Here is a 16032-nt window from a genome sequence, read left to right as displayed (position 1 = left end):
TATCCACGTTTTAGCACCGAAGCTTATCCTCCAAAATACTTTTATATATCCTCATAATATATGCATTAGAACACTCTTCTTTTGACCCATCAACAATTTATGATGATGATTCTGCTTTGCTGTTATCACTGCAGTTTACCTATGTTCCAACACGGTACATTAACACACCTGTGGATATTCATCTTCATCTGAGCTGTGGAAGTCATACTGTTTTATGTCACTCTTATTGATAACAGGCGATGGCTCAGTAGTGACTTGCGGAGGTGTTATTAGAGTCTCAGTTTTAGGCTTCTTTGGATATTTCTTCTTCTGACGGACAACTTCTGAAACTTCTTCCTTTATAGACACATGGTGAGGATGCTGGGCAAGGAAGAACACAGTGCGATATTATATAAGCTGAACAGAAAAGAAGTTATCATTCTAATACATTTTTCAAATGACTGTGGGTAGTTGCGAAGTCCACTGGTATTTTTCTCTATTCACTTTGCCCCAGTTCTCAAAAAGAAAGTACACATGTACTTTTCCCTTTGAAAACTGCCCACACCTGCTTTTTCATCAGCTACTTTTTCCCTTCCAAACTATTCATATTGCCACATTCTCTGTCCTATCCCAATCCCTGGAAATTCCTCCACTCAGTGCAAGTAGGAGTAAGTGTGCTGTCGAATGCCACGCTTACTTTTTGCCCATGAAGCAGGTGGGAAATTTTCAGAATGCACTTTCACCTGGGTAAATAGCTTCTGAAACCTGCCCTCTTAAGAAGTGCTACAATTAATCATATCTTGCCAACAGCATTTTCAAACTGCGATCTGGGCACACTGTTTTAAATGATCTATATGTTTATTATCTAGAAAACATAGTAGTAGCATGTTTTCAGATGGCACATTTTTGAAATCCAGGAAATTTTTCTAACATGGGATAACTAATGTCTAAAGGATGAAATGATGGATTGATATAAATCATTTTTCACTATCCCTCCTCCCTCCCTCTCCAACGACCAAAATGATAAAGAGGATGGAACAATTCCCTTATGAAGAAATTCTAAAGAGATTGGGACTTTTCAGCTTGGAGAAGAGATGGCTGAGGGGAGATATGATAGAGGTCTATAAAATAACAAGAGGAATGGAACAAATAAACGTTAATCAGTTGTTTACTCTTTTGAAAAGTACAAAGACCAAGGGACACACAATAAAGTTACTAGGTAATACATTTTAAACTAGTAAGAGAAAATGTTTTTTTTAACAACGCATAATTAAGCTCTGGAATTCATTGCCGGGAGATGTGGTGAAAGCTATTAGTGTAGCTGCATTTAAAAAAGATTTGGATAAGTTCCTGGAGGAAAAATCCATTAACCATTATTAAGGTAAAGGTGCAGAAATCCACTGCTTATTCTTGGGATAAGCAGCTTGGAATCTATCTACCCCCTTGGGATCCTGCCAGGTACCTGTGACCTGGCTTGGCCAGTGTTGGAAACAGGATGCTGAACTTGATGAACCTTTGGTCTAACCCAGTATGGCAAATCTTAGGTTCTTATGTACACTGCATCTCTATTAACATCCCTATTTGCCAGCAATACATTTGACATTTAAGAGGAGTATGACAATAACTGCATTATTATTCAGCTTCTAAAGGGCAGAAATGTACATTATAATGGGCCAGTCCCATGGCTCAGGCCTTAATACTATGGCACAGCACTCATTCTGGAGTCTGCTGTCCAACTGGGTAAGTAAGGTTCAGGTACCCACAAAGGCAACACATCTAAGCCTAAGACGGAGAGAGAGAGATGATGGAGAGAGCGATGACAACTGCCACTATTGTGGTGGTCCCCACCTGTCACAGCTGCACTAAGGTGAGGTAGGCATGATGTCTAATAGAGGGTTTTTAATATTGATTGAAAAAGAGATAGAACCCTAAAGAGACCCTGCATATTTACAGGGGGCAATAATTAGAATTTTGCATGCAGGTGAACACATGTTAACCTGGGTAAAAAGCCTTTTTGAAAACTGCCCCTCCCATCCACTGCAGGTAAAAGTATGCACACTTTTTATCTTTATGAAAAAAGGGAAGGAGTTAAGTCAGGATGGGCACAGATTTAATTTTGACTGAGTTTCTGTATTTCCTTACAAGGTTGTCTTGTTGCATTATTTGAAAATTAATAAAATATAAATTTAAAAAACCTGTTTATTAATGAAACATATGAACACAGGGCTTGACATACCTTGGTTCTGAAGTATGTCTAGCCAGCATTTAATAGTCACATAAACAGTAAGCCTTATAGTTGTACCCTCCTCCCTCCAAAATACTCTGATTTTTAATCTGTTGGATCCCTACACCATCACTCCCAGCAGGGAACAATAAAGACATCACAGATGATACATATTACAATAACATTTAATAATAAAATAACATACTAACAAAGGATCCATCACTCTTCTACACTTTGCAACCCAAACAAGCGCTTTCTACTATTCAACAGAAATCTGCCTAAATAGCCATATTTTTACAGATTTTCAGAACATTAAATCTATGCATTCCTTAGCATCCAGGGGAAGCCGATTCCATATTGTTGATCCTGTACAGCGGAAAGCCCTCTCAAGCTGTAGCAAGGCATACTTCTTTCAAGCAGAATGTGACAATAAAACTAAATATTAAATATTTCTACTAAATCAGTAGGAAATGCATTGGAATTGAAGAAACCAATGCCATAGCTTGCAACTACTAAAAATGACCATAAATTAATTGAATTAAACTTGGTTGGAGATTGCATGTTTTTGCTTACCAAAAAGCATCTAGCTATAGTACTGAAATTTTACAGGAATCCTAACAAATGGTTTTAATCTGAAGCCTGGACTAGATATACTTAAATGTATCTTTCTCTGAAGATTTAGTGTTTTAATTGCTACTCTATGGTAGAAAATATGTTTGAACATTCCCAGTTATACTGAAAGTGCTCAATTGATTCACAGATTAATTTAAAATGAAGATGATATAATTTAACATACTTATCACAGGCTGATATCTACCAAAAGAACTCTTGGTTGTTTTTAATTAAAATATAGTTTATGATAGGCAGATGGTTTCTAGTTTGATAAAGATTTTAGAACAAATCTATTTAACTTAAGGGACTCGCTATTATTTGAGAGACATTGTTCAAGGCATTCAGTATACAAAATGAAATTAAGATTTCTTTCTGCAAAAAACAAATCTGTAATTAACTCAAACTACAGGATGCCAACACTGTTCCTCAGGGAGGGCAGTATCAGTCTATAGCAACGAAACTAAACTTGAGACAGAAAATGTTTAGATACTTAACATATGTTATTGCAGATATAATCCTATGAAGACTTCCATCAGTTCATACCTTCAGAAAAGCCACAAAATACAAATAAACCAAATTCTTATTTAACAAAGCTCACTAAGCCAGATTTATTAAAGATATTTATTAAAGGTTCTAGTTGCTAAGTTAACTGTTTAAGCATTTTACATGTACTGCTCTGTTTAATATTTTATTGTAAAGCCTGTTGCTGCATTGTTTGCTGTAAACCGAGGTGATGTGCTGCATGTGCCGCGGTATAGAAAAATCTCTAAATAAATAAAATAAATAACATGCAGAGAAAAAAGGTCAACAAATAAACTGTAGGCGATACTTTTTTACTGGACTAACGATACATTATGAACACTGTTTGAGAGTTTTAAGTGAGTCCAATCAAAAGGTATCATCTATAACTTGTTTGCTGTCATTTATTTCTATATATTTACGATGACTAACACAGTAACCACACTACTTCATCCTTACGTGTACAGAATGGGGAAAAGCTTTAATAAATCAGGGCCATTATATACAGATGTGATGTAATTATCATGAAAATCGGATCAGTATACAGATTTCAAGGACTGGAACTGATCATCCCTATGATATAGTCCCTATACAAGACTAGTATGTTGCTAAAAGCATTTATGTTAAACATCTAATCTGCTAAGTAGGGCTAAGTATAATCAAGCTATGATTCACAGAAATATCTCACATACATTTTTCATAAGTCTTATTTTAATTTAAACATGCAGAGCAGGATGTGCTTAATTATGGGCAATACCTAAAAGATATTTAAAGAGTACGCTTTATTTTCTTGTGTTTTAGTGCACATAGCTTCTTATTGTGTATTGGAGTCTGGAAATGCAACAATGCATTAGTCATACAATCACATTCTCATCCAATTATTGGACAACTCATTTTTGAAGACATAGTCCGTCAAACACTTGCATTTTAGATACTAAAATCTCCAGTACTAACTACAATTTCAAGATATGCCTTTTAAAGATAAGATTCCAAGCAGTAAAATAATACCAGACATCTTAAAATTTAACATGGCAAGAGTGCTACACCTGTCTGCAGCTACAGAAATGGTAAACAATAGAAGCATAAACAATGCACCTTATTCAATGAAGACTTTTTCCATAATCAAAGAATTAACGTTTTTTCTAATATGGCCCAATGTCAGTTAAAATGCTATTATCTCCTAAAGGAAATTCAGGCAAAATATATATTATTCAAAATATCAGTCTGAGCTAAGTGGACAGAGTTTGAAAATGACATCAAGTTTGTCCAGCAATTCCAAGATTTAAAAGTTAGTCAATGTTTTACACAACTTAACAGAACTTAATGTAATCTATGAAGAACTCTATGGAGACTTCAACATATCCTAAAAGTATTTGCCTACTTGAAATAATTGTTCTCTGATGAAGGCAATCCAGCAAGTAACACTAAAAGGGCAGGGATACAGCTGGGTTGGACCCAAATTAGCAGGCAAACCAGCTAGGTTTATGCTACTGGGTGCCATCCACTAGGAAAATTGGGACCTAGGCACTGGATGTTTTGGCAACAGCCTCACTAGTTTTGGTAGTTTAGATTATTACAATGCTTGATACTAAGAAATGGGGGGGAGGTCTGGGTTTTGGATTAAGCAAGGGTATTTGTTTGCTCATTTACCCAAAATGGTAAAGAACCAATGAGAAACAACAAAAAATAACTATGATAAAGAGTGATATCCTAAAATTGATCAAGCTTCTATGTCTGGCAGCTGGGATATTTCCATATCACAGTGGAATGGAATAAATGGGCAGACTAGACAGACCAACAGTCTTCATTTCCAGACATCTACTATGTTACCATATCACATGACATGCATCACATGTACAGTCTGAGGATTTTCTTACAGTTACTCTAGAAAGCTTCTGAGCATGCATGAGAGGTTCCTCCCATGTCATCAGACCTGCCATGCTCCGGCTGATTGTATAACTTAATAGGTCATGATATGAGATTCAAAGGGAGTAGAGAGTGAGGGCTAACAGAACATATTTCTTCAAAGAAAGGGTGGTGGACATACCGTATGATACAGTTTTTCAGTGAAAGCGATTGTGGCAGTAACAGTAGCAGAATTCAAGAAAGCACAGGATAACCAAAGAGGACCCTTCGTGAGGAATTGGGGACGAAGCCAGATGTCACGTGGGGACAATGGTATTGGAACAGGAAAGAAACCTAGGCACAGTAGCTGGGAAAGTGGATAACCTAGCTGGCTAAAGTTAGCCAGATAAGTTATCTGTAATATTCAATAGGATAAACATCCCACTAAATATTCCTAATTAAAATTATCCTGCTAACCATAACCGGATAACTTTAAACATACCTATCCAGCTATGGATAACTTAAGCCTTAGTTGGTTACATCCAAAAGATTATAGCCAATTAAGTAGCGAAGTGCAGAATAAAAAAAATAAAACAAAAAAAACATGATTGTTGTCCTACTGGCTCTAACCCAATACCCCTCTCCTCTCCCACCCTAGCTCCAAAGGCTTGACCCTGCCAGGCTAAGCCTGCAGGTTCCCTAAAATCCCTTCCATCTAATTAAAAAAAAAATATATTTTTTTTTTAAATATATACATTTTTAAAAATTTTAATTCTCCAGGGCACCTCCCTTACTCCTTACTCTCCCAATACCTTAATTTTAGGTTGGCCTTCAGCTTGGATCATGGTACAGGCCTACCACGATTCGGGTCCAGAGTTTCTGCTATCACTAGGCTGATACTCTGGAAGCACAGGCTTCCAGCATAGCTTAGACATGCTACACTGTCTTCAGAGACCAATCAAAGGCGAACAATTAACTTTTCTTTGATGACAAACAGTTATAATGAATCTCTAATGTCTGTCTTGAAATAAAAAGAAAACATTAATGCCAACAGATAAAAGAGAGACATGTTTTAAGTACAAGCTTCTTTTTTATTTTATTCCTCTATTCTTGAACCATAAAACATGGAAGATGACAAAGAGGAAGACAAATCTGGAAGCCAATGGAAATGAGCCCTAGGAAGGTAGGAGTTGGACTCTAATTCACAACCAGGCATTGTAGAACAGTTTCAACCTAGAATCCCAGAGGAGACAAGAAAGATGGTGAATATATGGACAGCGTTCCATGCTGCTGCCTTGAAAATCTCTTAAGTGCGGTAAACCTCAAATTGGCAACAATATTAACAGCACTCTAACAGTATTAGTCTAGCATGCCCTTCTAAGGTCAACCCTCCCAAGGCATAACAAATGAGTGAGGTAATGTCAAGTTGAGGAGTCCCTGCAGGTAAGCCACACTTGGATTCAGGTTCCAAATATAGGTCTATTGTTGGGCACATACAACAAGAACAAAACATATGACTTTGATTATAAACTGCAGGCATATCAAGTACCCGAGAAAGGTTATAGGTTTAGCCCTCACAGTCCAGGTACAAGACTTCTCAAGGCAATAATCTAGTCTGGGATCTGAGCACAATGGAAATCAATATACTTTGGACAGCCGTAAACATAAAAGAAGAACTCATAAGTTCATTCAGCTTGGCTTTCCTAGCCATCTAATTCCTGGCATTCTTGTACCCATTTAGAAGCTGTTAGGACCAATTTGGTTCCTCGAGAATGGGGTTGTAGGTCTTGAATTTAAACCTGCTGAAAACCTTCTGTGGGTTGCTCTGCTTTAGTTTAACAGAACTACACTGTAGTTCAGAGGCAGAACACCAGCCTCTTGTCTGAGCAGATGCAGATTCAAGGCCAGCCAAAACATTTTTTGCCCCAACAGGCATTTACTATCCAAACCGAAATGATATCCTTTGTCACGAGTCCTGGCTTTTAAGGATCAAAAGAAACAAAAACCTAGGTGGACTTCTTATATGCTTTAGTCCACTCCATAGAAAAGGCAACAATTTTCTTGCAGTCTAATGTATGAAGTGGAACTTCTTATGTGCACACAGATAAGGGAAAAATATTGGAAAGATAACCAACTCATTCAGATGGCAAACCAAAACCAGTTCAGGCGAGAACTTGACAAGGGTGTGGAGCACCACCCTGTAAGATGAAATTTAGAATAAAGAGGATAAGGCAGAGCGCTCACCGATTCTGTGGGCTGAAATAACACCAAAAATGTGATGATCTAGCTAAGATACTTGAGTGCACAAGAGTCTGGAGAAGGGAGTTTCATTAGCTGAGTAAAAATAATGTTGATATTCCATGTCACGGAAGAAAGCTTTAAAGGGGGTCTCAACTGAAGCAAACCTGGCATCAACCTGAGAACAGGCTGAACAGAAAAGAGCTCCTTTTTACAAGATGGTGGATTGGCGGTGTACCAATTGCATTAAGATGAATGTGGACTGATCAGTTATTCAAACAGACTCTGCAATAAACAAGGTATACAAATAGCATGCATCAATTTAAAGGATAAGTATCACTGTGTTCCTAGATGGTAAATTACCTCCATATGAAACCATAAAACCTTCTGGCGCACTGCCTTTCCAGAAGCCAGAAGGCCCTGAGACAAGTCACTGAACAATCTAAAACCACAGATTAACCCAGATAAGCCATCAGGGCTACTGACTGAATATGTATTGGGCCTTAGCTCTGAGTTTTTAGATTTAGAGAAGATTCAACCTGATGGGTTCCGTGACTGACATTGTCAGCTGGAAATTAACTCATCTCTGTCTCAGGCAACAAAGTGGACACTGAGACTGGATACATGGACGGGAGGCTTCAAATTAAGCAAGCCCTATATAAATCTTACAATTAAAGGTTATACAGAAATAGGACGTCCTTCTGCAAGGTGATGGTAAGTGCCAACTGCAGAGAAATGTACCATAACAGAGATAACTTAGATATGTAGAAGGTATTCAAGCAGTATATTTGCAGAGTAGATAAAGGGATTTAGAGTTCTGCCCTCACATGAGGCAACAAAGCCATTTCTATTTACAATCACATGAACTAGTCATGGATTCATTCGCAGAAGCCAGAAGTACTTGAGACAGTGGGTTGAAGAGATCAAAGGAGCATATTGCTTCCCTCTCAACATCCAGGCTGTGACTGGGATAAAGTAATGTCTCTTGGTTCTAAATAATCAGAGCTGGAAAAATATCCAACTTGCTAGGTTCCCTGCTAGATAATTCTCAATGGACTAGGAACCAAATCTGCCTTTGCTAAGAGAGTGCTATAAGAATCAAAATCCTCTGGTGCCTTCTGAGTTTTATTAAGCTTTTTGCCACTAGATATATGGGAGGATATTCCTACAGAAATCCCTTTTCCCAAAATAGTGAGAAAGCATGCAACTCTAGTTTTCATTCTGATCTCTTTCTTGAGTAGAATACTGGCACCTTCCTGTTCTGAGATGCTGCAAACAAATTGCAGAAGTTTTGCATCGAAAGAAGATTCTGTCCACTACACTCTGACTCAGATTATGAATAGCTGTACTTAAATATTTCCTAACATTTAATGCTGTATTTTGCAGATTGAAATTAGCCAACTTGTAGTCCTGTGGGGATTAAGACCTAGCAGACATACCCATTTGCCAGACTTGCCTTCTAAACAAAAGCAGTAAAACTTCTCTTCCATACTCAGACAGCTAAATGGTTAAAATATTAGCCCTTTTCAAGTATGGGAAAAGTGGAAAATCAGATTAGTAGATAATAAACAAGTTTACCATTTGATCTCATTTTTATATGATAAATTTTCCCACTGGCTAACGATCCCAGCGTAATCACAAGATGGGGGAATGAAGGCCTTTATAAATGGGATCAACTACGGGATGGGCAGAAACTTCTACATTTCTCCGAATTACAGTGCCTTTTATCATCTGCCCGACACAGACATCTATGCATACAACCAAATTTTGCATTATTTCGCCACGGCGCACAAAGGATTGGAACTCCGTAAGGGTAAATCCCTTTTTGAAAATCTATGTTCCCAATCCAATAGAGTTACCAAAACAATAACCAGAATTATTACTATTATCAAGGGGACTTTTCAAGGCAAGGCGCTTTTTCAGCGAGCATGGGAACGCGACGTGGGGAAGTCATAGATGATGAGGTATGGGATCAAATCTTTACTGCTATTAGTAGAAGTTCTGTGTCAACCACCATAAAAGAAAATGGATACAAGGTGCTATACCGATGGTACCTAACACCAGAAAAATTATGCAAAATGTATGGGGTAAACAGATAATCTTTGCTGGAAAGGGTATGAGCAAATAAGGATTTTCCTACACATGTGGTGGGAATGTCTGAATGTGACAAAGTTGTGGGAGGCTGTCTGTGATTTTGTCTACGGGCCAGCCCACATTACTATTCCCACAGACCCTAAAGTTTGCCTGTTGCTTGCACCTTTCGATGCAGGCTCTTTATACGAACAACGATGGATACATTAGGTGTTCTCTGCTGTTAAATGCGAACTAGCATTGTGGTGTCGTAAAGCTGAAGTACCCTCCCCAAGTCACTTTTGCTCTAGATTGGAAAAAGTATTTTATATGGGGAAGCTAACAGCTATTCAATGCGACCGCCTGCATAGTTTTGAAAAAGTCTGCAGCCCTATACTAGCTGGAAGAAGAGAGGGCAGACCAGCTCCAGCTGATAGGTATAAGTATTAGACTTACTATTCGGGATATCAACTGTATGTCATACATGCCCGGTACGTAGCCATCCATATATGGGGATACTAATACCCTCATTACCACATCCATATTACACCTATATTATCTGACTTTGTAAGTAAGCTATCGTCTTACACTTAGAGGCGGTTTTGGAACGTTGTAGAGGGGTAGAGGCAGGGCGAGGATGGGGGGAGAAAAATAAAAAAAACCCCACACACAATATGGTGAATTGGCAGCCAATAAACCACTATTTAGTTAACATGTTATTACATTTTATTTATTTAATATAAGTTTATACCACTGTAATGTATTGTAAAATACTTTGTTACTACTGTCTGTTCAACCTTCAAGAATTCTGTGAGCAATGATCACATTATCGGATTGCAGAACATTGACATTCTGTAAGTACCATGTATGTTGTGATGCCAATAAACTTTAAATTATAAAAAAAAAATATATATATATATATATATATACATTAGCCCTATTAATATATCTTACCTTAACTTTACATTCTGGGATTTTGTGGTGGTTTCCATTATGAAGAGATGTTGGAGCAGTGTATATCTCTTTTTCTGGTCTCTGGACCTTCACTTCATTAAGGATTTCACCTCCAAAGTCACCCAAATGATACCTAGAATACATATTATTCAACTGCAGAGTTAGAGACATTAAAATATCTGCAGCACAACAGTTCTTATAATTTTTTCTAACTTACTGAATGATTTCAGTTACAGTCTAAGATTTCTATCCTATCATCCTCTTGTCATTATGTGATGGGTAAAAAGTGATTTAAATTAGAATACTGAGCAAATAGGAGCCATATTGACAAAACAGATACAAGAAACCAAAATTCCTCATTTTAAATTATCAAGTATTAAAGTCTTTAAAGCAATTAAAAACATTTCCAGAAATATTTTAGCCCTTCAAAACAGTTCTACCATAATAAAGCAGAAATTTAAGCAAATTAACTTAAATCTCTCTAGGCCATTTTAATATGTATTTAATTCCTCAGCAACATTAGTATTTACAGTTCTGGCAGTTCTTCTCACAATTATAAAATTAAAACAGGATACAGATGAACTAAACACTGTGTAAGCATTACAGGGCTAAATGTAAAACATGAATACAGCATGTTTTAAAGAGTGGACAAAAAAATTGAAAAGAGAGATGCATGTCTTTTAGTCCAAGAAAATGTGAAAATGAAGGTGGCAAATTTCAGACTGTCTATGGGTACTTCATGCCCATATATTTTGTACCAAGTTTCAAAGAGAAAGTACATGCATACTTTCCCTCGGAAATGTGCTGCGTTTGCACCTGCTTTTTTTGAGGATAGATTTTGTAAGGGAAATAACACGCACAGAATTCAGAATACAATCTATGGACATTATTTTCCGATCCCAACCAAAACATGCCATCAGGGATGCCTCCTGTAAATGTGGCTAAAGGTTCGTACGTTGGATTTCTCTCCATCCTACTGATGGAGGAGAAATTACAGACAGTCAATTTACATGGCTTTGAAAATTATCCTTGAAATAAATACCATCCTAAGGAAATAAAAGACTATAGAAGGCCAAATGAATAAAAATAGAGCTAAGAAACTGAAACCTATCTAGTACTGCTGCATTAAAAAAGTACCAACTTCACACAGTAATTTACATTTGTAGGTTTTCATTTTCATTACACCAAAGGGACTTCACCTTTTCTCCACAACTTCCAGCGTTAAATGCAACAACTCCCGTTTTGTCTTTTCTCTTCTCTTGATCATCTCTAAAATGGTTATAGCTCGGCTGAACTCCCTTCGTAACTTTAACATCTTCTCATAGGAAGCTTCATCATTCTTTCGATTCTGTGGAAGAAGCATTTGATAAGAACATGTGTGTGAAGACTGTGCAGTGCCACAGCTTATTTTTCCAACTGGGGATCTTAAGATTTGAAACCATTGGCTCCAAAGAATGGACCCTCTAATTGTATGAGAACCCTATTTACTTCAGCCACGTTGTTCATATTTATACCACAATTAGGACTCTTCAGCCTGGAAAAGAGACTGCTGAGGGGAGATATGACAGATGTCTATAAAATAATAAGTGGAGTGGAACGAGTAAACATTAATTGGTTGTTTACTCTTTCAAAGAGTACAAAGACATGGGGATACACAATGAAGTTACTAGGTGATTCATTTAAAACTACTAAGCCATTATTTTTTTTTTTACCTCAATGCATAATTAAGTTTTGAAATTCATTGTCAGAGGATGTGGTGAAAGCTATTAGTCCATAAACCATTATTAAGATGGAGTTGCACAAATCCACTGTTTATGCCTGGGATAAGTAGCATGGAATCTATCTTCCCCTTGGGATCCTGTCACTTTCTTGTGACCTGGATTTGCCACTGTTGGAAACAGGATATTGGGCTTGATGGACCTTTGGTCTGATTCAGTATGGCATGACTTCTGTTCTAACCCTGACACATTAGGAGAAATTGTGCTCTAGTATTTTGCTGGATCAATAACCTAACATAAATACTAAAAGCTGAAAACAACTGCGATCTGTATTATATAACAAGGAGTATGCAAATTGATTACCTCACAATCCCTGCACATGAATGTATTCCTTGGACTACTTTGTCTTACAGCTTTATAGAATTTTAACTTAAAAGGGAACAAAATCAAATTGTTGCTTGACAGAAAATAGCTGACTTGCAAGAATGAAGTATTCCCTAAATCAAATGACATACAATGAAGCCCTACAGAAAAGGTTTACACAGAAGACAAAGTGTCTTTCAGAACTAAAATTGTGCAATAGACATGCGCTACATTACATGCAAAGGTTGTATTCCTTTTGTTTCTCTGAGGTAACTATTTTTCAAACTTTGCCTCATCCAAGTACCTGAATAATCATTTTAACATATACTCAGGATTCGATTTAAACATTCCAGAATTCCTAGCTCAGATGCAATTCTTGCATACAAGCGCCTGGAAACTGGCTTTACTTGTGTACTCTTAATATAAAAAAAAACCTTACACACTAGGCTATACAGTGATACTTTACTCTGACAATAGCAAGGAAAGAAAACAAAATAACAGTGAACCAAAGACATCAAAGGCAGATGGCGAGAAGAATAAAGATATCCAGCCTTTTGTTTATCTGTTGCTCTTATTTCATAAAGTCCCTTATAAAGACTTCAATTTATTTTAAAGGGAACAGCCATGAATCTTCATGCTGTGTTATTTTTTTATTTTAATGCTGGAAAGATAACCTCTGATTTATCGGTTCTGAATGGAGAGGAATTTGGATTGGAGTCTATTTCCAGCTGCATATAATATAATTTGGTAGGGAAGAAGGGGAAATGAGGAATGTAAACAGAATATGTAAATTTCAAGCACACACTTGCATATGAAAAAGCAAATCCCATAAACTAGGTATTTTGACTCTAAGCAATGGTGCATTTATTTTCATCACCAAGCCTCTTCCATGTGTCCTACTTGCATTTTAGTTTCTTATATTCCAGAAAAAAATCTTTACGCTATTTCAAATAAGTCAAGGCTCACTGCTAAGATACCAATCTAATTCAGTTAATGAAAACTGTTACATTGCCCACAATTTAAGCTTTGACTTTTACACTTTGCAAAATTGCTCAATAATTCCCAGGCAACGTAAAAATACATTTTAAAAGAAGTTACAGTACTTTACAGCTGCTCATTTTCACTGTAAAAAGTGCTGCTGCAGAACTAAATGATGACCTTTTCTCAGTGAAATTTGTTTACAGCATCTAATTAAAGCTAGGTATAATTAAAGCTATAGTGATTAGAACACCACACAATTTTACTAACTGTACATCCCTGTAGCATGCTATTCAGGGTATTCTCTTTATTAAAACAGTGTTTTTTCTAATGTAGAGAGATGTAAATTTTACATATAAAAACAAATATTTCCAGATGTCAACATGCATCAGCAATAGTAATAGCTGTTTTTTTAATCTTTCAAATTAGACTGTGCTTCTATAACTTTGTAACAGGTAATAAATTATCTAACTCTATTTAGCTAGAATACCCAGATAAATCTTCAACATTGGTAGAAAGTTGTAGCAACTGAGGCTCAAGAAAACTAACAACTTTTTATCACACTGTTGCTATTTGTACTAAAAAAAAAATAAAAATAGAATATTAGGTATAGATGAAAAAAACAAACAAACACTGTCCACATAACTGTTTCTATATTTGATTCAAGGTTGCCAAAGTTTCAATGAACTATGTGAAATAACAGTAACTTCATACACAATTAATTTCAGTTAGGAGCCATCCTGCTATAGAAAAGCAAAATTGTCTTAAAGGTGTTCTCTGAAGACCCTAAATCATACAGTCATACCAACATCACCAAATGGAATCTTCTAGAGTGGTTCCCGCACTGCCACAGCATGCCTTGGTTCAGTTACTGAGCCAGTAAGATCAACTCCAGAAGGGAAGTAGGGAGAATAGAGTGATATCTGTTCTAAGTAAGCAACTTTTCTTTCTCTAAAGACAAGTGAATCATTCATTTGGGACTCCACAAAAAAGGTGTCTCCTCAAATTAAAAAAAAAAAAAAGGAGCAAGAATAAACACAACAGGGTACTAAACTCTTTTCTCTTTTATTATCTTATTTTTTAAGACAACCATAAATGGTAAAAATGGACCCAGGTGGGAGAAGGGGTATGGTCTTGGCTCTAACTTTCAAAAAGGTTGAGAGTCCCCTAGGGACAGGAAAATAAACTAAGGACTTGAATGTAATCCAACTTTGAAGCACCTGAAAGGCAGAATACATAAAAAATACAATAAAAAGCTTATGGAAAGCAAACTGTTCAAACCTGCTGTCTGATCAGGAGCTTGTGTCTAAACAGTACTGAGACATGAGTGTGTAGCTTCAACTCCATGTAACATTTTTGCCTAATGCAACCTCAGGCCTAAATCAACCTCAGGCAGGAATTTAAGATGTAGGCATGGTGCTACTCTATTGTGATGAAATTTAGTATAAAGTGGATAAGTCTCTAGAACCCGGAGATCAGTGACTCAGGGGGGCTGAAGCGACTGCCACCAAAAGAGTGACCTTCCATGTCAGGAACTTTAATGCATAGGAGACCAGAAGCTTGAAAGGGCTCTCATCAGCTGTGTTAAAACCAAGGTAAGGTTCCATGACAGGGCTAGTTTGATAGGAGGCTTCAAAAGGAACAAACAGCACATAAATCTTTCAACTAAGGATTGTACATAAATAGGCTTTCCTTCTAGATGGTGATGGTATGCGCCAGCTGCACTTAGGTATATCCTAACATAGTTTGTTTTGAGTCTCGATGAGATATGTAAGAAGGCATTCAACAGTTGCTGTGTAGGATAGGGGAAGGGTCTAGGGCCTTGCTGTCACACTAGAAAACAACCTCCTCCACCTATATACCCTTCCAGTGGATTATTTTTTTTTTTAATAGAAGTCAGAAGAACTTGAGACACTATCGGAGAAGCCACTGGAGTGAATTACTTCCTTCTCAACATCCAAGCTGTGAGAGTAAAAGGAAAGAAGGCTAGGTTGAAATAATGTTCTCTGGTTCTGCATTATCAGAGTAGGAAAAATGTCCAATTTTATTGGCTTCCTGATGGAAACTGGAAACCAAATCTGTCCTGACCAAAAGGCTACTATGAGCTCTTATGAGTTTTTACTAAGGTTCTCGCCACCAGGGATACTGATGGATGTGTACAATAGTCTCTTTCCCCAGTGATGAGAGATGGCATCTGATGCTAGACTGAATGCCGATCTCTCTCTTAAGCAGAATACTGGCACCTTCCTGTTCTATGTTGTTGAGAACAGAATAGAAGAAATCTATTTTGGGATATTTCACTTATTTTGTCATAGCCCATTATAAATATCTTCCGATAGTATGAGGAGTAATTCTTGCAGTCTCTGGCCTGCTTCTGTGCTATAGTGTGAAAAACTGTTAAGGGAAAATCAAATGAAATTATTGTGAAAAAGTAAGTTCCACACAGAACTGCTAATACTCAGCAATAACGTTGAGGGTGGGGAGGCTTAAAAGTATCCAAACAAAACTCTGAATTGTAATAGGAATGAGGAA

General features: G+C 37.0%; 1 protein-coding gene across 3 annotated transcripts in view; it reads right to left on the bottom strand.

Moving 5' to 3' along the window:
- EPC2 (enhancer of polycomb homolog 2) overlaps nt 1–16032 on the bottom strand; it is a 308407-nt gene that overhangs the window by 52595 nt on the left and 239780 nt on the right. For all 3 annotated transcript variants that reach the window (XM_029605440.1, XM_029605441.1, XM_029605442.1), the window contains 3 exons: nt 11641–11789; nt 10442–10574; nt 169–360 (listed from right to left, as the gene is read on the bottom strand). In XM_029605440.1, the coding sequence (XP_029461300.1) occupies nt 169–360; nt 10442–10574; nt 11641–11789 (474 nt within the window). The remainder of the gene's footprint in view (nt 1–168; nt 361–10441; nt 10575–11640; nt 11790–16032) is intronic.

The sequence above is a fragment of the Rhinatrema bivittatum genome, chromosome 6 (genome assembly GCF_901001135.1).
Source record: "Rhinatrema bivittatum chromosome 6, aRhiBiv1.1, whole genome shotgun sequence".
NCBI lineage: Eukaryota > Metazoa > Chordata > Amphibia > Gymnophiona > Rhinatrematidae > Rhinatrema > Rhinatrema bivittatum.
Note: the sequence above shows the minus strand (reverse complement) of the source record. Positions and strands in the feature narration are given on the sequence as shown.